This window comes from Larus michahellis, chromosome 8 (assembly GCF_964199755.1).
Source record: "Larus michahellis chromosome 8, bLarMic1.1, whole genome shotgun sequence".
NCBI lineage: Eukaryota > Metazoa > Chordata > Aves > Charadriiformes > Laridae > Larus > Larus michahellis.
In genome coordinates, this window is record NC_133903.1 from 38,346,287 (window position 1) to 38,372,778 (window position 26,492).

The following is a 26,492-nucleotide window of genomic DNA, read 5'->3' on the forward strand; positions in this document are numbered from 1 at the left end:
CCTTGATTTAATTTTCTAGTGGAATAAGTTTTGTGTGTTGCAATGAATTGGACAAATCATCTTGTCTTGTACTTTTAATCCTATTCTGGTAGTAGTCCAGTTTCAGGTAGTAGAATTTTTTCCTCAGCTTTATATCAGGCTTGTTTTTTACAACATGTGCCCTTTCTCTACTTAGAAGGGGCAACTATTTCTTTAAGTATGTGTGATGGTTATTCCTAAAAGCTTTCAGCAGCCCAGAAAAATTTCAAAAAAGACTTACGGAGTTACATACCTAGTTGAAATTCAGCAGCTCTCAAGTAGTTAATTCCCCTAAATCATTATTAGAAACTTGCCCCGTTAGTCTGGAGTTAATGAAAACTTGTTTTATTTGATAAAATGCAGGTATTCATAATTAGAGATGTTATCTTACACCCAAGTTTCAGTATTTTCTCATGTTGAATTTTGTTTAACCAACAGGCTAGTCTCTGAAAAGATGTCTGAGTCAGCAGTTCTGTAATCTTTTGGGTGCAAAGTGATGAATAAAATCTGAGCTGGTGTTTGCACTAAATATGCAGGAAGTACGATTCTGCAGCTTTGTGTCTACTGTCCTAGTTCACGTTTTCCTAGTAGAGAGATTCCCAAGTTTGTCTATTACTGTTTGGGGCTTTTAGTTGTTTCCCAGCCCCCAGTTCCTGAATGACCTGATTAGCTCTAAGGTCTGGGGTTTTTGTGGGTTGTTTTTCGGGGTTTTGTTTTTTAGCATGCTGTGAGGAGGGTTGGGTTTTTTTTTTGTTGTGAATGATAATCCTTATATTAATTCACTCAGCTGAATAGATAGTGGCTTTCTAATTATTCTGGCTTTTACTGTGAAGTCTTTTAGCAGTGGCCCTTGCATTCCCTTCTCTTGATGCTGAAATGGAATTTAGAGAATTTTTCTTACGGAGCATCTGTAATGCTGGGTATGCTTTGGTAAATCTGAAATGTTGATAATTCTTAGAGCAGCATACATTCTCTGTATTTGCATGCTAAGGGTTAGTCTTACATCTGTCCTATTGTGAATTTGACCCTGTTAATGTCTCTATTCTACTTATTGTATTATTCCTCATTAACTCTTAAATTATGTCAGATCTGGAGTCATCAAAGGCTGCTAGATGCCCTGAGGTTGCACTGAGCTTTCAGTTGAAAACTGTCTATAAAATTTCCTTGGCACCAGTAGTAATACTAGTTGCAGTGGATATTTAGTTGATCTCTTCAATATCTTTGTTAGATGATCACTAACTACTACCAAGCCTTATTCATAGATGAGAAACGTAAACTGGAAAGATCTAAATCTGAACCACAGGATAAAAGTTTTGAGATACAAAGAAATATTATTCTTATTTTGTCTCTAGTGATCTTGTGAAACTTAGATTTAAATGAATTACCCCTTTTCTCCAAAATATTAATGCCTCTGGCTCTCAAATGCTGACAGTTATTCATGGCTATTGATAATATCCCCAAGTTAAAATAACAGTGTCAGTGAAAGAAAATACTAGGAAATGGTGACGTGCATTAACTTTTCAAAGAAAGAAGGGGAAAAAGGGTGGTTTTTACTTTTAAGACATTTTCTGGTTCACATTTCTGATTCTGATTTCTGATTCTTTTTTGTTGCAAACGAAGTTATTGTATCTTCTATCAGATACAGTGATTGTTTAAGTGACTGGTCATTTCTGACAATATTTTCATGTCCCAGTCAGCTTTTGCTATAAGTCCATCTTCAAAATTATGAAAACTGCTTTCCTGTACTGAATTAAGCCAAGGTGTAATCCTGGACCCAGTCCATTGCACTGCAGTAGGCGCTGTATCGCCTCATTTGCCAGAAAAGAACATGCCATTTCCCACAAAAGTGGTATCTACGGGGAAGAAAGAAACGTGCTGAATTATAATATTGCCATGCCTAATTTTTTCTACCTCATCTGTAGTGAACATTTTGTCTATCTTGGTAAGAGCTACCCCATGCGTAATGAAAAGGATCTGAAGATTTGAGTAGAGACTAAGCAGTAAAATGCATAAAACTTTATCTTCATATGAAGTGAGAACGGTTTTCTTTCTGTTCTCAATTTCTGTGCAAATACTTGTGTCAGTTGATCTTTCTGCCTGTATGATGACATCTGCTGGAATCTTACAGCAGGCTTTTATATACATATATGAATAGTTGTGTATATATATAAAAGGTATGGGTGCCATACAGAATTTTACTCCTTTTTATATGGGATATTTAAACTGTTAATAACAGTAGAGATCTGACTGCAGTCTACCATGTTGGGTGTTGATCTTTTCTTAACTGTTTCTGAGCTGTCTCTCTTTGTGGAATACTTATTTTTCTATTCATTTTGGACTTTCAGTATTGTTCCACAAGAACTATGCCTTGAAGATGATAGTTATTGATGTTGGTTGATCCTTTTCATAATTTTGAAGATGGACTTATAGCAAAAGCTGACTGGGACTTGAAAATATTTATATTTAACTCCTTCATAGCAATGCCTTGCTGAAGTTGATTTTTAAATGTATATAAGCATATGAGCCACAAGGGGGAGTGAGTATATAGCTTGTGGAAGGCAGCTTATTAATAAGCATTTCGGGTACTCTTACTGATAAAGCCTATGGAGGTAAAGCTCCTAATCTCTTCGAGCTGTGTTTATAGATAATAATTAGAGTAAGACTGGTACATTGTGCATGCCTGTACATCTTGCCTCTTTGGAGACATACTGATAAGATACAGTTTGGTCTGTGGGGAAGGCAGCATCAGTACATTTCAGTTGAGATGCCATCCATTGATGGGTGCTGTCAAAGGAGCAGGTTTGTCTGAGATTTTTGTATGTCGGATACTATTAGGAACCAAGCACCTGCACAAATGAGGGAGTATAATGTTAATTTGGCTATCTAGAATACCCAGAGGTCATGTGCCTTCCTGCCCTCAAATCCTTCTGTTAAGTAGAATGTCGAAAAGGCAGTATATGAGGTGAGCCTGCTGCTTTTGCTTCACCAAAGTGCAAAAATGTGGCAGGGAGACAGGTCTCTTCAAACTCATACATGCTGGTAAAGACTTTTGAAAAACTGAGCTCTGATAGAGCCCAAGTCACTTGAGAGGTTTATTTTCGAGTGCTACACATCCAAAATCTCCCTTTGTATAAAAGGGAAGTATTTTAGAGTATTCAGGAGTTTTAGATAAATAGTTAATTTTTAAATGCCTCTGCTTACCCTGGTGAAGTAACAGAATTTTTTCATCTTTGAATTGTATTTGGAATTGGTGTAAATCTCAGACAAACACTTTACTTTGACAGGACTGGGGAGGCCTTCAAAAACAGAAGTCTGAAGCTAGCGATTGTGTTAATGGCTTCTTTTTATATGCGAAAGCACTCCTATATGGTTTCCAGAAATGCTAATCCAGCTAAGTCAGCAGGAAAGAGAAGAAAATACGAGCCATAGATTGTGAACTAATTATGAACAAAAGGAAATTCGTGCCTTTTCATATTACACACACACACACACACACACACACACAGTCCAAGGAATAAAGGAAAGGTGGGTGAGACATTATAAAGTTGCTTCATTTTTTGTAGATGGGTTGGCAGACAGTAGGTGGAGCTCCAGAATATGTATGCTATTTTTTGGTAGCATCAATAAAACCTGCTGGTGGCTTCTTAATAGGAAGATGGCTAGTAGGAAAACCAGGCCTATTGCCAGATGACTGCAAAGTCTGTATGTTTTAAGTATAAAAGATGAGATTTTTCAAAGGTATTTGGATGTCTTAAAGTGCAAATTAGGACCTAGTAGGAAGCTCATAAGCAGGTTGGGTGCCTATTTTTTGTAGCTGCCAATCTGTTTTTTTTTTTATATGAGTCAGATTTTCAAAGAGATTTATTCAAGCAGTACTGAAAACTAAATGGATGCAAATTCTGTTTTCTCACTATTCCTATACAACTGCAGCGTGTTTCTGACTTTGCCTCACGGAACTGCATTAGAGAGGAGGAAGAATTTATACTGACCTCTTCCATACCACAGTCCTGCAATGCAAACAAGTGTAATTACAGTTGCAGCTGTATCTATTGCTTTATGATCAGAAGCTGCAGCAACAACAGACTGCAGGACGTAAGGTTGTAAAAGAGAACATGGAAGAGTCAGTTCTATTAAGAATTGACACAGGACTGGTAGGACATGAGCTTGGTGCACTTTATGCACTTGTAGATGGTTGAGTTAGGAACAGATAGAAGTAAGCAACATTTTCTGACAGTGTTGTCACCTGCTTTCTTACACTTATTCTACACTTTAAAAAGTGTTCAGCTGTAAACAGTTGGGCACTACCTGTATTTGGAGGCATCCCCCACAAAACTTTGTTAGACGTGGTGGGCCATATCTGAAGGACTAAGAATGAATGGTAATGGGTATTGTGAAGATGGTGTTTGCATGGACAAATGATTTATCAGTTGTTGTCCCCTGTTTCCTGACTTTTTCTCACATTAAAAACAACAAATAACTAGTTATAGAGAAAAGTATTTTGTATTAAATGAATCTTCATATCTTCAACCTGAAGATTTAAATGCTTTGATTTTTTTTGTTCTTTTTTCTTTCAAATTTTATTCATATTGTACTTTATTACAACCTTACAGGTGCCATTTTTTAGCCATAGGCAACCGTAGTTAGATTGTGCATATGCACTGTGTAGTCAGGACGTATCTATATTCCATATGGCGTCATTAGTCCAGCGACAGTAGGCAGCATGCTCTGGATTGGCTGCGTGCTGTATCAAATCAGATTTATGTTGTTGACTCTTGTATGGTACACCATGCCAGCTTTCGTTTACAGCTGTCTTTCTGCCTGGATTGTTTACTTTTGTTTAGTGGAGAGAAATTTAAAGCATTACATGTATTTCACTGAATATTGTCAGGCTGATTTGAATGCTTAAGTGACTTGTTGATGTAGTACTAAGTAACAGTGGCAAGCCACCAGTTCCCTCATCTAGTTTAGTCTAAAATTATTTCTCTGTAATGTGAAATCACAAGTCCTGTGTGCCTGTAAGTGCCTATAAGCACTTCCATGAACGTGAGTGATATTTGGTTCAACATAGCTTCTTGTAGATCTGCAGACTGCTTTGATAACTTCAGAATGCTTGTGAATTTTTATGTGTTTATATTGTTATGGAGTTTGTTTGCTTTATTTGAGCCACTTACAACTTGGAAGCCAAAGACTTTTATTTTTATTTTAGATGAGAGAAAAAGAAACCAAACCCTCATAGAGGAATTATCCCCACATTCTATCTTGGTTAGCCTGTACAATTAAAGCAGCCTAAAAGAATTCCCCCAGAGCAGGTTTACGCTATCCAGTGTGAAGGCTTCAAGCTCCTGCATATGCAATGCACTGTGAGTGAAGCTGGACACGGTTTAGGTGTGTCAGGGGGATAGTCCCAATATGCAGTGCTGGGTAAGTGTAATTTAAACCAGACCTTGAAAACAACCTCAATAACTTTAGATGCTTTGTAATAACACAGATGGGGTCAGCAGAGACACCTTGGTTTCTCTTCCTGATGGACTATTAGGAACTCAACACAGAATATAAGATCAAGCGTCCTTAGACTTATTTGGCCTTGAATTCTATGAACTTAGAAATCCTTTCTTAATAAACTTGGTTATCAAAACTACTCTAGCCAGCCATCCTTAGAAACAGATGAAGGGGATTATCAGATATTTTAAGATTCTTGGCAAGGATCTTTGAAAACAAAGAAATGAAGCTGGTGTTGGTCTGTTGATGCTGGAGAGCATTAGAAATACATCAACTGATAGACTTAGCAGAAAGATTGTATTTGATGTTTCTAAGGCACAAGAAACAGATGGTTTATTTCTCGTGTGCAGAGTCAAAGGACCAGCAAAAAGTTGCAGGAGAGGAGAATGAAAATGTGGCTAAACCATCCTTTGTTTCTCCGAGTCAGTATTTACAAGTGTAAATCTTATCGGCCTATGAAGTATACTTTGGAGCAGCCTGAAGGCTGTTCTCAATCATGCTGGCTGAAAACAGCTTTGTGATGGCCAGCAGTGCAGGAACTATCATACTATACTTCCTGTAGTCTTAATTATTTTTTTTTACTGTTGTGTCACAGTGTCTTGCAAAGGTTCTGGTTCTGACTCTTAAGAATGTGTCATCCATTCATTGAACTATATGTGCAGAAGTCCTGTTAACCTTTAATAAAAACAAAAATCCCATTAGTTTTGTTTTTAAAAAAAATAGATTCACTCTCTAAATAAAGCACCCTCTTTCCTGCCAGTTATACTGTTGATAAAAAATGTCAGCAGCTGCTGTATGTTATTGTACAGTACTATTTTTTAAGGTTCATTATTTCTGGCTTTCTCACAGCATACATAATTTTTGATTCTTCACTTACTCCATTACAGACAAGAAATAAGGAACTGGCAATTACCATTTGTAATTTATGCCCTGCTGTTCATGTTGAGCTGTGGATGTAACACTTAAAACTTTTTTCACTGCTGCTTAGTAACAAGCCTTTCAAATGAAAAATAGACACTCCCACATTGAATATGTATTAGGCCAAATTTACTTTACAGATTGAGCGGTGCTATTCCCATTGAAGGGGTGAGATTGTGCCTAGAATCCAGGGAATTTGTTGAAGATACACCCATTATGTCCCTCTGCTCTCAGAAGGGAAAAGACTAGAGGGGGAATCTAGGCCCTGTTTAAAAGGTTTGGGAAGATGATTCATGTGCAAAAACTTTATTCTTTGCCTCCCTCATGTTTTTACTACTTGTTTTGAGGGAAGGAACCATATTGAGAATTACATCGTTCAAACTAGACCAACAGAACTATACCAATAAGTATCCCTGGGTAGAGTTGTACAAGAAATTGCAAAACTAATAGGTCTTTCTGTAAGACATGAGTCTACATGTAAAGTTATCGAGGCCTGGGGAAATATGCGTATGTTAGCTAGTGAACCACAATAATGATTGAATTTGCCATTTAGAAGTTGACAAAGTAGGAAAAACATGAGTACATAAAAGATACTGCATTCTCTCTATTGTCACAAGTACCGTATCATGCTTCTATGGGGACTTGGGTGTTGTTTTTTTTATTTTTATGAAGTGCTTTGTGTTGAACTGTATCAGAACTGCCACTCCAACCCTCAATATTTTGGAAAGTTGAGGGTTTTTTTTCTTGGTGATGATTGAGAACCTTTGTCTAAATTCCAGTATAGGTTTACTCATTGCTAGGTCATAATACTTCTTTTTTTGTTGTTATTTTTTTAACCCCATAAGAACTCTTCTTCTTTTTGGAACTTAGTTCTAACTCTTCAGAGAAAAAGCGGCCCATCTTATTTTGCACGGCTAAACCACTTGGTTTCTGCTGCCAAAATAGATCAGTTGTCTTAATAGCCATTCTTCTCACCTGCTGTAGTTTTGAGTTACTCGTCTTGATAGTTTCCATTCATGATATTCCAAATGAAACTTCAGTGTATTGTGCAGTGATGCCAATATTTGCTTGTCACCATTATAAAGCTGAAATGCTTCGACTGATTCATCCTTGAATTTAGTTTACCTTTTTGTCATTTCCTGTCCCCTCTCCCCTCTTCTGTAAATTGGATTAGGATGTTATTATAAGAACTTCTTGATGAAGATTCTTCAAAAATACAGTCCTTGATGAGATGTCCTCCCGCAGTGCTAAAAAACTTCAGACAAGAAGTCACAGATAAGGCAGTGAGTTTGGAGTTCTGCAGGCTATCTTTTCATCTTCTCTTCTCTGGCTACCTGCTAAAGCAATCCTGTGGATTTCCTCAAAGTGGAAAAAGAACTTAAGTTAAAATAAAAAGTAAATTAGTAGTAAATTTAAGTAAATTAAAATATGCTGCAGCATAGAGTAGAGGGAAAAGGAGGATACTTTGATATTCTTAGTATTTTATCTACTCATTCATTGACTGAGTTTGTCATAAACTACTTGGAGAGGCATTTACTCTCCCAAGCTATAGGAGGACTCCATCTTCAAAGTAATTATTTTCACCTTCTTTTCTGAGCCAATCTTTCATCCTTTTTCTTGCCAGAGTAATCACTTTTCAGTCCATTTAATGCTCTGATCTTTTATTCCTACAGAGTTTTCCTTTCCTTAAAAGAGTCACAGGCATAACATCTCCTTCACGTGGCCAACTAGTATGACTAGCTGTATGAACATTCTGGTTTTAGTGCTTAACTTGCTGCTGGATACCTGCAGACCTTAGGTGGTCAAACAGGTAAGCGAACTTTACACATCATGCTTCCTTTTCCTTGCTATCAAGACTGAGATTTCCTTTTATTTTTGGACAGGCTCTCCATCCCACTTGCCTTGAAAGACAGTGCACGTTTTATATCTTGTCTTTGCTCAGTGCTGCTTCCTGGTTTATGTGCCAAGTCCCATTGCTTGATGCAGGCACTGAGGGCACTTTGCATTGTTCAGTCAATGTGGGAAGGAAGTACTCTATTATTAGGTGAGAAGTATTGCCTTGCAAGTAATATCTGAGGACATCAATAAGCATTTAATATATGTGCACTGCTAATTATAGAATATATTTGTTGCTGAAGAAAAAGACAAGTAACTCTTCCTTTTAACCTCTCCTTGAGACTAACTTATTCCTAATTTGAGGTCTGAAATATCTGTGACTTCTGGACTCTTGTACCAACCAAGTTATAAATGACTGATTTCTTCGAAGTTTCTCTTTTTAAAGTGTTACAGGCTTTCTTGTACCCCTCAATCTAGTGCATTTTGTTTCCTTTTACCAAATCTGTTAATTGTGATGCTATGGTGGGTGAGGTCTTGTCTGTAACAGCTATTATAATTAGCCAAGTTATTTGCCTTTTTTGCCTTCGTTCTTGAGAGGGCCTTGAGATATGTAGGACAGATTCTTTGCTGATGAGTGGTTTACTGGTCAGTGAGCTATGGACTGTGCTGTCAAAGAGAATAGAATCACCATCATGAATAAAACTGCTGCTTTTTATTTTGTTTTAGTGTTTATTTTTACTTTGCCAAATCAGAGGTGTTCTTGAATTTAGTCCTTTCTTTCTCTGGCAGTTTGCACAGTCCCATGGGACTATTACCAAGCTAAAGCTGTCCACTGATAGTTTTAAATACTAAAGGTACCTTGGTTGCACCACTGATGCTGACAGTGTTGGTTTCTTTCTATTTTTTCCCAGGACCACTTGCCAGAAGCTCCCTAATTAAACAGATTTATCATTTTCCTTGGTTACCTAAGCTCTAAGGATGTAATTCTTATTTGAGTATGAGGAGTAACAGTCATCAAACAGTAATCAACTGCTTTTCCTCTCCATTTTTTTACATGTTTTATGTGTATGTTATTGATGATGCAGATAGAGATGTTGCATGATTGAGCTGGAGCAACTGATTAAGCCTTTTTCAGCACAGGGAGATAGTCAGGTATTGTATCTCATCAAGAAGAGAACTTTGCTTTGAGCTGGTGGCTTCAATACGTCTCTGATCCAGGGGATACCAAGATAGAGGAGCTAGGATTTCACTGGTGAGTGAAATGGATCGCATGAGGATTCTGGCACTCTCTATATGGCATGCTGGAAGCAAGCATGCCAGCAGTCACTGAATTGATAGTATCAGCTTCAGCTGTGGAAAGTATCTCCGGCTGATACGGGAGTAGGGGGTGTAGCAGCTCTAGCAGGCAGTGGTGATACTAAAGAGCTTGCTAAACTTCTGAAAACTGCTAATAGTGACTGTTTATCTTCAGTCTCGGGGAACCACAAACAGCAGAACTGAAAATGCCGAAGGATTATAATGTTTTTCAAATGCTGATTGCGGCATTTTGCTGCTTTTATCATCGTAAGTCTATTATTGGAGTCAAGGTAAGTGCCCTTTTTCAATAACAGTAAATACACAGTGTGCTAGTCAGTAATGCTTTTAGTTTTTGTTCAGAAGTGTTTGTTTTTATATGATGGTAGAGTACAGTCTGTTTCTGTTCTAAAGAACATATTTAGCATTTACCATTGTCTCAGAGAGAAGATTAAACAACTTTCAGTTTTATGAGCCTGAAGCTGACTGTCTTTATGTTTAGGCAGTAAGTTAAAAATGCCCTGGTTTGGGACTTGCTGAAGAGAACTTTAGCAAAGTTGCAAGGTTTCAGAATTTAACTGATTAGACCACTTAGTTCCCTAACTTTTTCACCTACTTGCTGAAAACATAGGCAATTGTGCTTAGGACCTCAGTTTTCTTAAACACTTCAGAGAATTTTGGACTTGTCCTTATATTTTAGAACTTTTTAAATGAAAAAATGCACAAAATCATATAATCATATACTGCTTTGGGTTGGAAGGAACCTTTAAAGATCATCTAGTCCAACGCTCCTGCCGTGGGCAGGGAGATCTTTCACTTCATGCAAAAATGCACTGTATGCAAAGAAAAAGCCTTTATAAACATTCAGACATGCACTTAAGGAAGTGTTTAAATGACTTGGGAATTGAATTTTAATCAGGTGGGGTATCTAACTACCTTTGAGGATCTGTGAGCTACACTTAAGCTTCTAAAATTGTTCTTTGAGTAACGAAGTGTCAGCTCCATAAGTCACTGTAACACGTATAGATTTTCTGGAGCACTTGCAATGAGGAAGGATGTGAAGGTTGCTATCTTCTGGCCTGTTGGCTTTCAGACTTTGATGGAGGCACTTAAAAGTTGGGAACAGCTGCCCCCCTTCTCTCTCCTCCAGTGATTTAGCCTTTTAACCGTCCGCTTCTGAAAGTGGGCTGTGGGACTCAGCCTTTTGGGCACACTGAAAAAGTGACTCTGTTCATACTCTCTTCTCTTTCTCACTGGGACAAATCTCAGAAATTATTATCAGAGTAAAGAGATAAAGATGCTTTCCTGTTACTGTAATTAATTTTAAATTTCATTCCAATTTTTAAGCATAAGGCTTAACTCTTCTGTTCTAAAACTTTAAAAATGACATTGGGTTTTATTGTTCGCTGTCAGAACTGTTATAAAACCGTTGTTCTTGACCATGCATGCCCTTTGTTTAACTTGGCATGAATTTCTAATACCTAAAATAACGGTGGTGTTGTCATGGCAACTTTCCATTTCGTCTAATCCATATAGTCTCTAGAGAAACTGAAACATTAATAGCGTTTGCTGTATGGAGGGTAAAAAATAAAACCATTTATGTAGAAACAAATTACAGCTGGGCCCTTTCAAAAATAAGGTTCTATTTAAAGAGATTTGCAGCATTTAAAATAGATTTGAATGCATGTGTTCCAGCATGCAGATTTAGCGTTAGTTGAATCTGATGAAATGCTATTTTAAGAATTTCTGATGGTAGAAAATGGGGGTGCGTTTGCTGAAGAGAAAGTGTCTGTAGGTATAGAAACGGCTGGTGGTCAAATCAAGTAAGGTCTGCACCTTAGGGCCAAATAATGTACGTACTGTGAAATGCCAAAGTGCCTAGGATGGTATGAACAACTGAGCCTAAAATGCCTTCTTACTTAATCTGTGAAAACAGCGCTTCAAGCAAAATCAGTGTGTGTAATGAGATAGGATTAATTCTTAGTTTTAATAGTAATTACAATTGTAACGAAATACCAAATTGATCCATAAATAGGCATGTTGAAGTCCACAGCTAACTCTGAGAGATTCAGTTTTTTTGCTGCACTGAGAGAAATTAATTTTAATTATGTTGTCTGATTTAATTGAAAACAGTATGCGGCCAAGCTCAGAGATGCCTTGTTGTGTCCCATCAAAGCACAGGAAACAGTACAGCACTTAAGCAAGCACTCACGTTTTGCTGAACTTAATTTTAGCATGTCAAATTAGGATCTCAATAGCAGATGTTTGGTTTGTTTTCCCATACATTAATAGAAAATATAATGATCAGTGCAGAAGATCTGAACGTGGATCAACTCATCCTTCAGTCGTGATGTACCATGATGTACCTTTTACAATCCCAGTTGGTTTTAATAGCTGTTTACAGTTAAGGTCAGCTTCTACATTTGAGGAAAATGAAGCAAAATTTCAAGGCAAGGTGTTCCTGTTCGTGGTTAAAAAAAAGACAGTGAAGAGAGAATTCTAAATTGTGACATGCGCCACTTCCAAGCCAAAATATTGTAGTTTAATTTTTGCATTTTTGGAAGTTAAGAATTAAGTTAAGACTAACCCAGTGATAAACAGTGACTTAAGAAATTAAGAGGTCTAAATTAATAAAGTTATCTTTGCCACAAGACAGGTTTTTTTAGTTCTAGCTAGTATGGTTGTCATGATTGGAGGGAAAGAACTTGACATTCACAAGTATCTTCTTTCTTAATTCTCTGCTATGATTCACCCTCAGCTGAAGCTGCGTAAAAGGGGAAAGCCACTAAAATTAACAGGACTGCCAAGTTTTAAAACGTACAGCACATTGATCTAGTGCATTACTGGGTAATGTACTAATGCTGTGAATGTGGATGCGTAAGAAGCCTTTTATAAGCAGCTACTTATTGCAAGTGCCATCTCTTATCTTGGATGAACTGCAAACACTTTTTATAGATAGTAGATCTTAATTAATATTTCTTCAGTATGTGATGATCTAAATCTGTTTCACTGGCATCCTCGGGCTTCATGTATCCAGTTTCAGCATGTATGTGGAGGCAGTTGGATTTGATAACATGAGTTTACAAGTCATCACCACCCAGCATTATGGGTCTGCCTTTTTGATGTTAGATGTGTTGTTGTTGGACGGAACCAGATGGGAAAAGACTGACTAATGAAAATGATGTGAAATTTTGTATAGCTCCCTGAACTTTGATTCCCCATTGTCTTGCTGCTGAGTTTAAGTTTTGATAAGTCTTACGCTATGTAACTTTTTTCAATTTCCCGTGGTAATTTTATACATTTTATCAAATTTTCACTGCAGTGTAACATTTATCATAAATATATAGATAGCAGAGGGACCACTGGTGCTCTGTAAGTGATTCCTGGTCAATGGGAATGGGAACAATCTCCAGTAGATATTTATGCATTTAACTTCTCGGTAATACCTTTCATTTAAGTATTTCTCAGATTAAAACAAAAAAATTACCCAACTTCTAAAATCCTTTAGATTTGGTAGTCAAAATCCCTCAGGGTCACTGAGCGAAGAGATTTGGATTTGACTAACTCAGGATTTCTCAGGATCCATATTCCAGAAATGAGGCTGTACTCCTAGCTGTGAATGTGGTCACCTACAAAATTAAGGAACTGTCATCAGTGTAGTTTTGTAGTGGAACGTGAATGCTGGGTCCACTAGAATTAAGTCTTTCCCTTATCTTCAGTTAACATTAGACTGAACTTGGTACTAACAGCCTTTTTTTATTTTTCGCCTCCCAAACAAATCTCTCACTTATTAGTTAATAAAAAATGGCCACTTTTCTGTGAATGTCAGGCAGGTGATGTTGTTCATAGTGGCAGACTGAGAACGTGCACATGATGGAGTTTGATTTTAAAGAGCCATCGCAGTCATGATGGAAGTTTTCGTAATGATCTGTTGTCTTTTCATCAGTAACCTCAAAAGTTGTCACCTGTTACCTAAGCAAGCACACAGAAATCTTGCAGCTTCAAAATTGCGTTCTTCTGCGTTAATTCATCTCTCTGATTAGTTCAAGATGACTCTCCTGTATCTTGGGCATGGCAAAAGCTTATATATAATTTGATCTACGTCTCAACCAACCAATTAAGCCACTAGAAAATAATGTAAAAAAAAAATCCTGCAGAAGATGGCAGTTATCTATGCAAAGACACTGTCATCATCCATTTTGTACCTCCCATTATTTAACATAGCACTTGTTATAGTCCTGCGTGAACTTTGTACGCTCTGGAAGGTAAGATAAAAGTGCCCCCATGATGAACATTGTCACAGCTGTAGTTCAAAATGTCCAAGTTAATCAGAAAATGGTTCCCTGAATTTAGAAACTCCCCTTTTCCCATTAGTTCTTTCTCAAAATAACTATTTCAGAAATAACTCTGTGTGTGTGTTTTTGTCGCTTTGTAAGTTCTTGGCTGATGATACTACTTTTTTGCACAGGGGAAAATAAGGATTGACAAGAATGTTTTCAAACAAAGATGTAAAGTCTGGTTCCATATGGGCATTCTTTTAAATGCCTAGTGCAAGTCTGTTGGTTTTGGTGTCCGATTAGTAGAGTTATAAGTGAAATTAAATACATTGTACTTATTATAAATAAAATTAAAACGTACTATAAATTGATGTAACTGTATATTTTAAAATGCTTGTACTCATAGTGCCAGACAGGCAGTCTGATCAGGATTGCAAGAGCACAGGGTAAGAGACCTAAGGGATCTCTGCAGCCAGTGAAGTATATTTTAATCTAGAATTGGAACTTTGACAATAAAATGTTCATTTTCTGTATGAACAAGTTGATTGCTCTCCAGTGGTTTGGAAATAGAAGAATTTCATTAATTTTTCACTTTTCCAGATGTTTTTAGTGTCCTGTGGCTGTGCGTCCCCTCCCTTCTTTCTTGTTTCACATCTTTGTCTTCCTTCTTGGTATTTCCTGTCCCTGCCCCAGCATCCCCACCACATTTTCTGTTGATTGATCTTTCTGTTAAATTATCCACTTGGTTAAAAGCTATGTAAATCTCACAAAATGTAAGTTTCTGCTGAATCGCAAAATATGTCCCATCTCTTCTCATTTATTTGGGGATTTTGTAGGACCTAGTGACTTTACAAAGTCAGGAAGTCATAGTTGAGTTCATGGTGCACTTAGGCAAATGTAGCAGGCCTCCAGTGTTGGAGAAAGGATGGATTTGTGAGAAAGCTGTAATAGATTTGATTTAGATAGATTACATTTATTAGAAGTTCAGAAAAGCTACTGGCTTGACTCATTTCCTTGATCAGATCACACTTCAGTTTTCACAGAGTGGTTCTCATTTATCCCTAATAATTATGTCTTTTTCTTTTTTTTCTTGAAACCTTCGAGGCAAGAGGAAATCAGGTGGTTCCAAGGCTGCCTGTTGGGCTAATTTAAATATCAGCTGGCAGAGCTGTGCAAAGCACCAGGAAATAATTGAGATTGGATGGAAATGTGGCCACCTTTAGCCATGTACCTGTAACAGTCTTTGGCTGTGCTTTAAGTAAATAATACTTTGCCAGAAGGATACGAGGAGAGGTGATATGAAATTCCGCATTATCAGAACTGAAGGAGATGATCTAGCATGACAGATTTTGGACCACTTCCAAACTGTGTCTGAAAAGTAAAAGTCTTTCCCTCATAATTCAAGCTGTTTAAAAAACAAACAAACAAGCAAACAAAACCCCCCCACTTGATTACTGTAGAGAGGAATTAATTAATAGCAATTGAGGTAAGCCACAAAAGGACACATTAAGATGCGACTTTGGGTATATATGCAGAAACCTGTGAGATTCTTCTCTCAGCTATTTTGATACTCCATTGGTACACGCACCGAACTGGAGTTGTTGCAGACAGGAACTGGAGAAAGAATCCACTGCCAATAGGCAACAGAAATAACTGTGGGACTCCTGTTTTGTTTACCGTCAAACTCATTCAGCACAATTAAAAATTATTCTAATCTAATGGGATAAATTCAGCTAGGATGGTTGACATGAATGCTTGATGATAGTGAGTTTCCTTTAGAGAGTGCCAAACGCTCAAATGAAAGTAACCCCTTAGATGCACAAACAACAGATTATTGTGAGAAATTCCCATTAAAATGTGTTCACAAGTTTCATAGGTACAGCATATTGTGGTAGGTCAACTCCTGATTAAATTTACCCTGAATAAGATCGTATTTTGATGTTTTACTTCCTTAATCTTTGATTCCCATTTTTGGTACACTAGATTAATATTTGCCTGAAAAAAAGGTAAAAGAATATGTAACATCAAGGGTGGCTTGTTACACTGTAAGCACAGTCTGCTTTTATTTTAATGGCCCTCAAGTAGAAATCCTTTGTGAAATATAATGAACTTGCGTGGCATTTATTAAAAACACTGAAATAACTGTGCTGATTGGGGATTCTTTTCCTCCTCCTAAACTCTTGGCTCTTTAGGTTTTGCATTGGGTTTGTAAGTAGGATTGAGGGCTTTTGCTGGAGGTTGATAGTATTGTATTGCTAAATAGTTACGTATTTTTCTTTGAAGACCTGTTCACAAAAAGTCAGCATGGCAGGAATATCTTAAAATAGCACCAGGACTGGAAACAATGTGACTAAAATGTGAACAAACAGTTCTGGAAAGCACATACTTAGGGGGAGTGCTTTGTAGGTCAGGAGAAGCATCTGTATCTGAAAAGGGTTCTGCTGACTTGATTTGCTTTTATATTCCAGGGATCTCTGACAGGGTTGTTACTATTTGGAAATCGTAAAGGATTTAAACTGGAAGCTTCCCTGTATTGCTCCAACCGCGTTTTGTGGCAGAATATACTTAAGTCATTAATTTTTGTCCTAGACTTTTTTTTTTTAATTTCTTTTTACCATCCACTTCACTAACTGTAAATGTAAATTCAAGTTTCTTTCAGTCACCAGGTAGGAGCCAACAAAGTGTCTTAGACAAAGGCATAAACTGAAGACATGCTACTAAATGAAGGTTGGTTTGTCACTATGAAGTTAGTGCGAATTTACAGCATGTCATTACTATCCATTAACTTTTGGGTGTTATTGGGAAATGAAGCTGAAGTATCTGCGTTGCATTGCGTGGAATAGGTCACCTTTTAAAAGAAAGTGCTTTGACATAGCTAAGTACACTGTTCTAAGCTTACGCTCTTCCATATTTACAGACGAACATGCTTGTGTAGGCTGGCCCTGGAGTGATTTTTGAGCCCTTACTTGCCTGACGGCAGGTTCAGTGTATGCAGAAATTCTTGCAGGACCTTGGGTATAGCGTTGAGAATAGAAAGGTATAGGCTGGTGTGATTACAGGTAGTTCATTGGTCACACTTCTCCTTTAATGGATGTAGGTTGTATAAGAAATCAGACTTGGCCGGCAAAAAACTGTTCCGGAAGACATGCTATTACTAAACTTGCTTACCTAGGCAGTTTCCCCCCGTGTATTTTGGGATTTGTGCTAGCCACAGGAGTTCTTCCACTAAGTTCAGAGTTGCATAAGGGTTATTTAAGCACGTTTGCTTCATCTCAGGAGGTGTCTGACCTCTGGCAGTCAGAGCATGCTCAGTGTGGTAGACCATGGTGGAGAGGATTTTTAACAAACCAATAATCATGAATGTTAACAATTCACTTGGTTTGGATTCCTTAAATGTTTTTCCTGTTGTGTTGCTAGAGGTTATTCAAGTGCAATATGTGTCTCATTATGTTCATTCAAGTAGCGAAAAATCCATTTAACCACCAGAAGAAATCCTCGGTTTCTCTGCTGTATTTATAATTCCTGTGTATCTGTAACTTGATCAGCCTGTTTTTTTAAGATAATTTGTGTCAGTACAATGGATGAAATTAGTCTGTTCACAAAGACCTATAGCTCTTTTTGTTGGCTAAGAATCTAGCTCTCCTAAGCAAATTCAGTTATTGCATTTGCCTGCTATAGTCTGTTGCATTTACCGTAGCTTTGCCTACCACTGAGATACAGTGAGATGCTTTTGGAATGATGGTAACGATACAGTAGTTTTGGGGGTTTGTAAGATATATATTCAGTTAAAAGCATCTTTCAAAAACTTAAATACAATTCACGCAAAAGTAATGGTTCCTTTCAGAAGGTCAGCAAAATACACAGCTATGAATGTAAAAGATTTTGTATACTGTTACAACTGAACGCTGTTGTTTAGAGTGGAAGGGGGTACTTTAAAAGTTCTCCAGCTGCTTTCTTGTGCAGTCAGGGGAAAAGTGCTCTTGAAAAGTCTCGTCTCAATTTGTGTGCTCTTTGCTCTGCCCTCAGCTTATGTAAATGCCGTAAGATGTAGCAGTGAAATGGTTAACTGTTAATTCTGGAATCAATGCCTGTCAGCTTTACATGGATACCCAGCCCTTTGAGTTGGGAAATAAAGGTGGCAGGCATGTGCCACTAGGCCTTTAGCTGTGTTAGTCTGGTAGGTCACAGAGGTTTGGAGTGGAGGGGAGATTTTTGGCCTTACTTGACTATATTTTGAACTCTGATACGCTTTTGGACTTGAATCCACACCAGGCCTCTTCTATGACTCTTTCTACACCCAGTAACTCAATCGCTTCATGTTGTACGTGGTTTTATGAAAGAGCCCTTGCAGTGAAGGTCTTTTTTTGTGGCATGGTTTGTTCCTGCACAGACTTTTCTTCTTGTAAAGCTTGGGAGGGGTTGATGAAAGGCCTTGACTGTACAAAAGCACACAGGATTTACTCCTTGTTGAAAATGATTGTCCATTTTGAACCACATTTGTATGGATAAATACCACCCTGTTCACAGAAGCCAAACTGAGGTGAAAAGTGATTCTTTACCAGGTTGTTTTTATCTGTTGCCTTCCCGTATAAGCTACTACGCTCATTTGTATTTGTGTAAGAGAAGTCTTAGTTTTCTCTGAGAAAAGCAGCGAGGAGAACTCATCTCAGAATTTCTCTGGGCTCCCAGCACGTTTAAATAGTCTTGGCAGCAGGATGCCTCTTCTGGCATTATTCCACCAAAAATCTGCTGTCTAGTGATCTGCTGTAATTCAGTCTGCTGAAATTGCAGGGAGGATTGGTGAAAGAAGTGCTAAATGTGTGCCACCTGCTCCCACGGTTAGGTGCTGTGAGTAGTCAATATGAAGAAGAAAATGCTATAGAGAGCAGTGTTCACGGAAAGAATAGGATCGGTGGGCGAGCATTCCGAGTTCTTTTTTAAATAATGCATGTGTTGCATATTTACATCAGTGTGTCAGTGAAGGGAACCTGTGAGCTTTGGCTCATATCCAGAGCTAAGAAAAAAAATCCGTAATTCACTGGGGAAAAATGTCTGCTCTCCAGCTGGAGGCCTCTCTCTCTCTCGCCCCCCCCCCATCTTTTTTTTTTTTTTAAAAGTACTTTCTTTTAAGAGAGGGTATACTCTGATTCTTTGATCAGTGTAGAACATGTTCCCTGCAATTAAGTTGTTTTGATTGGATATCTTTGGCTTTTGAAACTCTTCAGCAGCAGTAAAGATGGGCTGGAGTCCCCAGCCCTTGGAGAATGTAAGGAAGTCCAAGGAACTTCCCTCCACTGAGTGCTTATGAGAGAGTAGATGACAACTCTCTAGGGAAGATACTGCGCCTTACTCTGTTAGCAACACTGCATCCACAAGACGGACTAATGAGCCAGAGTGGTCCAGCATGGAAGCTGTCCTCCAAGAAGAGATGAAGATTGAAAATTTCCAGAAAATCTTGTAGTTGTGTAGTGGTGATGGAGATATGTCCAAGCAGATCTCACGCTTTTTGTGCTAAGGGCAACAAGAGCTTTTTTCCCTTAAGAAGGGAACATCTTGGATGTGCAGATTTAATGACCATTGGAAGTAAGCCCTTCAAGATTGAAAATCTACTTTGGCACTTTTTTAGTGCAGCAGAGAAAATGTATGTCCTAGAGGTTAGCCTGTCTTGATGCATTTGGAATGTTCTTAATTGGATGGGTTCAGGGGCGGGGGGAGGGGGAAAGAAGCTGAATTTAAAAGGGGAATTTACACAGGAGGAAGAATATTGGAGCAGAGCATTTGGGTCTAGCTCCATTTTTTTTGGGCATAGTTAGAACTCTTATGGGAAAGAGAAAGTAATAAGAGAAGTGACTTTGTAGGTGTGTCATTATTAGCTTGGTGTACAAACAGAACACTTTGCTCTGTTCCGTGCAGTGTATAACAATCACACGTTATCTCACTGAATGCTGGATTTTGCAAATACAGTGTAGAGAGCCAAGCCAGCCTGCTGCCAGCAGCACCTGCATTCCAGTGGCTACTGCAGATCATGTGATGGAAGTTATAACCCAGGTAAAATGTTAATCACTAAACTTGGCACAGTCGAAGCTTTTAATCTTTTATTGCAGTTTTCTAGGGAGAGGCAAGTTATGGATAACAGCCCAGAAAAACTGAAGAAGGAGTTAGAGGAAGAACTGCAGCTAAGTAGTGAAGATTTGCGTAGCCATGCCTGGTACCATGGACGTATTCCTCGGCAGGTACGTGGTCTTTGCATTGCCAACACTGTTTTGAGCTTTTATAGACAAGCAGAATTGCACTAAAGTACTGTACACAGCTCTGATAGCTGCATTAATTTAGTAGAAACGTAATGCTTATTAGTGTGAATGCTATGGTATTTATCACAGCTTGGGCATAAAATGAGGCTAAGGAAGGATTTGGGGCAGAAAATACAAATGTTTCAGGATTTGTGTGGAGGAAGGAGAAGGGCAGAAGTGGAATTTAAGCTTTATACTGTCCCCACATATTTTTCAGACACACTAATTTGGTTCAGTATTCTTAATCAAAGTTAAAATGTTCTTGTTTATTTTCTTTCTTGCACTTGAAATTCGGTGTGGAGGGTAAAAAAAAAACAAAAGCACAAGAAAATCTGTGCAATAACTTAATTTTTAATCCTTTGAAATGTAGTTAAATGTATGTTAAAGCCGTCGCTCGGCTGGCGCGTAGGTTCCCGGAGCACCTGGAGCTCCCCCTGCGCCGAGCCAGCGGGAGCTGCCCTTGGCACAGCGGGGAGGGCAGCCGCAGCAGCCACACACTGCGCTTAACCTGTTCAATGCATAGTTTATCACACGAAAGGACTAGTTCAAAACAGAAAAACAGGATTTTTCTGGCTCTTCCTACTACTATGCAGTATTCACAAAGAATAAAAAAAAAATGAAAGCTTCTGTCACTTAAGGTAATAATGAAAGGACAATTTCTGGGGCCCAGTAGTAGTGGCTTCTAAACTTCAGTGTGACTCACTGTTCAGATGTTTTAAACTCTAAAATTCTGAGTCATTGCTTTCCCTTCATGCCTTATTTTCTATTAGCAAACTAGAAGAAATACATATGCAAAAGTGGATCGTGCTTCTGGCTGCTGGGCATTTTCCAAGAAGCCCCTCCAGATTTCTGCTGTGGGATGAGCTTTTAATTTTAGAATTGGAGACATCATTCTTCTACCACACTTCATGCTTTGCTTTGTATTTCTGGCTTTGTCTCCTCCCAGAGCAGCCAAATTAAGTCCTATGTTTAAGAATATTTTGTTACGATGTGTTCTTTGACTACTTGTTTTCTGATTCTGAAAGTATTTTTTTGTATAATTCTTTTTCCTCAAAGGTGGCAGAAGGCCTAGTTCAGAGAGATGGAGATTTTCTGATCAGGGATTCTCTCTCCAGTCCTGGGAACTTTGTTCTTACCTGTCAGTGGAAAAATACCTCTCAGCATTTTAAAATCAACAGAACGGTTGTAAGACTCAATGAAGCCTACTGCCGAGTTCAGTATCAGTTTGAACTTGAAAGTTTTGACAGTATCCCCGGCTTAGTTAGATACTATGTTGGGAATCGCACACCAATATCAAAGCAGAGCGGAGCAATTATTTTTCAGCCTATCAACAGGAATGTGCCTCTCCGGTGTCTAGAAGAAAAGTATGGTGTAAGTCCAGTCCGACAAAAAGAGCCAAGTATCCCTGAAGGAAAAACCGAGACTGCAAAAAGGCTGAGTCTTGGTATATCCAGCATGCAATCCCCGGAGCAGAGCACACCCAGAGGAAATCTTTTGAGGTACTTTAATGTTGCTGTCCCTATGGAGGGAAATGAGGTAACTCTGTCAGCTCCTGCTGTAGGTGATGTGAATTTTCACTCTGATTTTAGATGGGAGACTAGGCATGAGGGTTTGGCTGATTTTTAGCAAAGGATTTTTAGGGCCTAAAAAATCCTTTGCTAAAAATCCCCAAATCCACAGAGTGAGAGCAAATGTAGACTCTGGAAGCACAACACCGGTGCAGCTTCTACGTCAGTGATTTGGCAAATCTTGACTAGTATAAGACAAAGGATTAAAATAAAATCTTACTGCTGCTCCAGAGCAGTCTTTTCGTATTTGACTTCTGCTATAAAAATAAGAAGTGTGGAATAATGGATCCTATTCAGTGTCCAAATAGAATGTTCTATAAAAAAGCCTCAACATTCAAAGAAACACTGTCACGAATGCTGCAGGACCACACATGTTATAGCCCATTTCATTGCTACCACAACAGCATGAAGTACCTTTTCTTCTTATAAGCTGCCCAAGTGGAAAGCTAATGATCCTTGCACTGGTTATGGTATATTCTGGCAATTAGGTATGTATGTTAAGTGTTGGACATATTTGTATGTTTTTGTTTGCATTTTTGTTTACCCTAGAAACAAAGAAAAAAGTGGTAGCCAGCCAGCTAGTTTGGATCATGTTCCAGAGAAAAGATTCCCTCTAAAGGCTCACCAGTCAGAGAGCTATCTGCTAATAGGTATGTTTTTTAATTAACTTAGAATCCGTGTGTGCCCGGGTCGTCTGTTACACTTCAGACCAAAGTGATGCTGTTGAGTGTTCTGAGTACTGTGTGTACGGTTATATTTAATGGCCAGTGTAAGCTGTGTTAGCATACTGCTTGCTCTTTAAGTCATTGGAAGTTTTTTCTTTTAATTTGCAACGCACCAGCTAGTTGAATACCTTAGCACACAACTTAGCAGGCTTCCGCACCAAAAAAATGACAGCTACAGTTGGCTTTAACATCCTTTTTGACAGTACTATGTTTCCTTACTTGTGCTTTGCAAGAACTGACTTGTTTCACTCATGTCATTCTGACAGAAGTCTATTAAGTAGAAGCGATGTTTCATGGAAATCCTGGTAACTGCTTTTTCTCAGAGTGAAGTGTGCAGATGTGGTAGTGTTCCTCTCCAGGAGAAAAGCATTACCATAGTGCTCGTACTCAGTTCTGTCCTTCTGTCTCTCTCAAGCTCTCTCTTCCCGCCATCCCTTTTGCTTTTCATTCCTTTCAACATCTTTGCTGCTGTCTGGTTCCATGACCGCTGTCGTTGTCTTCCTCCAGTGATGCAAGGTCTACCAAGGTCTGATCAGTTGTTGAGTGTGCCTTTTTCTTTCTCAGATTCTTCAGAGGTTTAAGCAATTGTTTCCATACTAACACTGTTGTAAGGAAGCTTGCAATGATGCACCTGTTCCCATGTGGACGAATTTTAGTGTTTGACTTCCAAGGCTGCTAGTAATTTTGAATATGGTAGATGTTAAAATTTACAGTGCCTGTTGTGGAAAGACTTCTAGAGACAAAGACAGTATTAAGTATTTCTATAGTGAGACTGTATTTTGCTAGAAAGGGCATGCTCCTGTGTTTAAGTGGGACGGGCAGACATTCATAAAATGAGCTTCTGCCCATCTGTAATTGAATTGATTATCATACTCCAATCCATGTCTGCAAATACTTTTCTTTTGGTACCTTAACAGTTAACCTGAGGAGTTCTGCTCTGCATTTTGTCATGGGGTCCTTCGAGCAGGGTCTGGTATCGTACTGCTTATGAGTGGTGAAAGGCTGTGATTTGCAGATGTTGTTGTCTGCACAGGTTGAGAGCCAGCTGGAAACAAGCAGTAAAGCCCACATGATGCAAGTGGCCACTTTGCTGTAGGTACCAGGAAACGCACTGAGAACTGCAGATTGGGAACGTCTGATAAGGGTTCGGTCCTGTATTGGATAACGAGGTTTGCATATGCAATGAGTACAGGATGAGGCATAAATACATAGAAGTCCATGGATGTTTCTTTAGCTCTTCAAATCACCTGCTGTTTAGCAAAAAGATTAGCATCCCTGAAATTCATTCCTTCCATACCTTATTGCAGGTTCAGGCTTGACTTTGGGAAGCTTTTCTTTCATCTCAAACTTGTCATTCACAGAAATGACTCATCTTTTATGCGGTGTGGCTGGAAGTTTCTGTTTTTATAGCCTAGATCAGGTTACAAAGAAACCTCCTATTCCAAGCCATGGAGACCATCCAGCTCTGACAGTGTAGCCTATGTATGCAGCAGGGACTGGAATTATTGTCAGCATTACCACAGAATAATATTATGGTGCAGCTGTTCTGTGTATTTGGGATTTTGGGAGGATCAGCAAGTGAATGGAATTTGCTGGCTAGCTCATTCCTCAAAATATAATTTCATATACATTTTTGTTAGTGAACAATTGACATGAACTGACAATATTTTCCTCAGGAAACTGCACTGAGATGAACCCTGGGATAGGCATCCGGAATTGTGTGTTTTGGCCTTCTAAATTACCGTTTTTCCCTGCAGGTTCAAGACATCCGTCTCGACTACCTGAAGCTGATGCAGACTCCTGTCCAAGCTCTCCTGCGTTTAGAACAGGCAGTGAACCTTCTCTAAGCCCCACAGTTGTTCAGAAAGTCACCTCTGAATCACAAGTAGGGGAAGCTCTTCGAGGCTCAGACAGTCAGCTCTGTCCAAAGCCTCCACCTAAACCCAGCAAAGCACCCCTGATGAAGCCCCCAGATTCTCCTTTGGCCTCCCACAGTTCAGAAGGACACTATTGTGAACTAAGCCCTGCTGGAGATCCTGCAGCAACGAAACAACATTTATGTCAGAAAAACAGCTATGTAGAACATCTGACACGAAAGGAGAAAGGAACACACTCATTCAGGAACTCGGAAACAAACTATTTCATCCTGGAAGATGACCCTACCGTGAACTCTGCAGATCCTTTAGAAGCTTCAACTGAGATGACTGAAGAAGACAGCATCTTTTCTGCACCTGTTTTTGAGACAGTGTCTAGTTTTAAACCGAACGATTTTGAATCCAGACTACTTCCTCCTGAAAACAAGCCATTGGAAACGTCAATGTTAAGAAGAGTTAAGGAGCTTTTCACCAACAACAATCCAAAGATTATTGCACAGCATATTCTTAGAATGGACTGCAAGGTAAAAAAAAAAAAAATCTTGCATTTTATTTTACCATGTGCAAGTTTAGACTTTTTAAAGAACTGATTTGAAAAGATTAATGGGTAGATTTATAGTCTGTATTGTGTATTAACCTGCTTGCAGGAATTTTTAGGGTGGGTTGTTTTTTTTTTTTTTCCATTTGAAGAATAATAATGTTAACAAACCCTGTGGACTAAAGGCCTCTCACCATCCTTGACTTTAGACTTAAATTCTCAGTGTTCCATACATCTTTTAACTCTCCTATCAGTTGCTGTATATCTGTGATTCAGCCTTTCTTCCCCACTGGAGGAGGAGCCTGTCTGTGCTGTAAACCATTGTGGAAAGAACTACTCGTGACAGGAAATAGCTCGTTATCTTGCAAGGGCAAACAATAGACAGACATTACCTGGTTGCCATACTGCTGGCTATAATAGATGTTCAATGGACCTAAATATATTTAAACTGCTAAAATTAGCTGCTCTTCTAATGATTGTCTGAGTCTCTTACAGCTGGATAGGTGGTGTGGGAAAATAGCTATCAGGAGTTCTGCTTTTCTGTCCTATGAGGGAACCATATTGCTAGTGGAATTGTTTAAAAAGGTGTAAAACCAGGAAGAACTATTTTTTACAACGTAGACTTTATTTATCTGACACGGCTTGGAGATCAGCTATTGGATCAGAAATACGGAAAGACAGGAGAAGTTGCCTCCTTATGAGATAATGACTTAGTGTAATAAAAGGAATGCAGCTGCAGTTGAATCTGCACCACTTTGCTGGGACGACTGAGTGCTGTTACCTGCCACAGAGCAGCTACAGGAACCAAGTGTCATGGCCTTTGTTGGTTTTTGGTTGGTTGTTTTTCTAAGAGCAGCTTGAGAAGCCACACACATGGCTACTTACTGGGCAACTCCATTGCAGACAAGAAAGGAAGTGGGAATGGTGGTGCTCCAGAAGAAACGTGTCTGTAGCGCTCTCCTGGAGCTGCTGCACTGGTTCACACCATAGGTCCAGGCAAGGGGCAGCTGTCGGGAGCAGCAGCGGGACGCGTGTGAGTGGCTGCCAGCTACTGGGCTCCTGTGCTGGCTGCTGCTAAGTGAGGCTTCACACAGACATGGCGACTCACAAAAACTCAACTCCACAATTGCTTGATCTTTTCAGAAGTGATAGATTGTGGCTTCTTTACTGAGTAGTAAGAGCATTCTGTGACATCTTAATTCCAAAATTCACCTTTTCTTCCTTCAACCTAATAACAATAACGTTTCCATTATTATTAAAGAAGTAGTAAAGGTTTTGTTTTTTATATATATAAATATATATAAATATTCAGTGAGCTCATTATTAATCTCCTTATTTTAAATCCTATAAACTTTGGAATGGCGCTAAGGAAGCTGTCTTGCTGGAAGTGTGGGAGTCTGTACAATTAATTAAGAGTCACTGGAGTGTTTTACAGAAACAGATTTTTGCATTTTGAAGCAGGAACAGTAACTAGCTGGGACACGTAGAGGAGCCTGTTTTACCTTCATCTCGCAGTGCTGAGAGCCAGTGACTGTCATTCATTGGTAACTTCTTGCATACGCCGGCACTGATAAGAACTGCATGAGACAATGGGATTGGCATGTGAACGGGCCAGAATAAATGCTTTGTACTGAGATGTGTGATAAGGGTGAAGTT

General features: G+C 38.8%; 1 protein-coding gene across 9 annotated transcripts in view; it reads left to right on the top strand.

Moving 5' to 3' along the window:
- Nucleotides 1–26,492, top strand: part of BCAR3 (BCAR3 adaptor protein, NSP family member) — a 117,312-nt gene that overhangs the window by 85,711 nt on the left and 5,109 nt on the right. For 8 of the 9 annotated variants that reach the window (XM_074599438.1, XM_074599441.1, XM_074599440.1 and 5 more), the window contains 4 exons: nt 19,946–20,074; nt 21,188–21,630; nt 22,249–22,349; nt 24,182–24,822. In XM_074599438.1, coding sequence (XP_074455539.1) covers nt 19,946–20,074; nt 21,188–21,630; nt 22,249–22,349; nt 24,182–24,822 — 1,314 coding nt within the window. Of the gene's footprint in view, nt 1–9,592; nt 9,858–19,945; nt 20,075–21,187; nt 21,631–22,248; nt 22,350–24,181; nt 24,823–26,492 lie in introns of those variants that run through there. The other variant, XM_074599447.1, reaches the window with a different exon arrangement.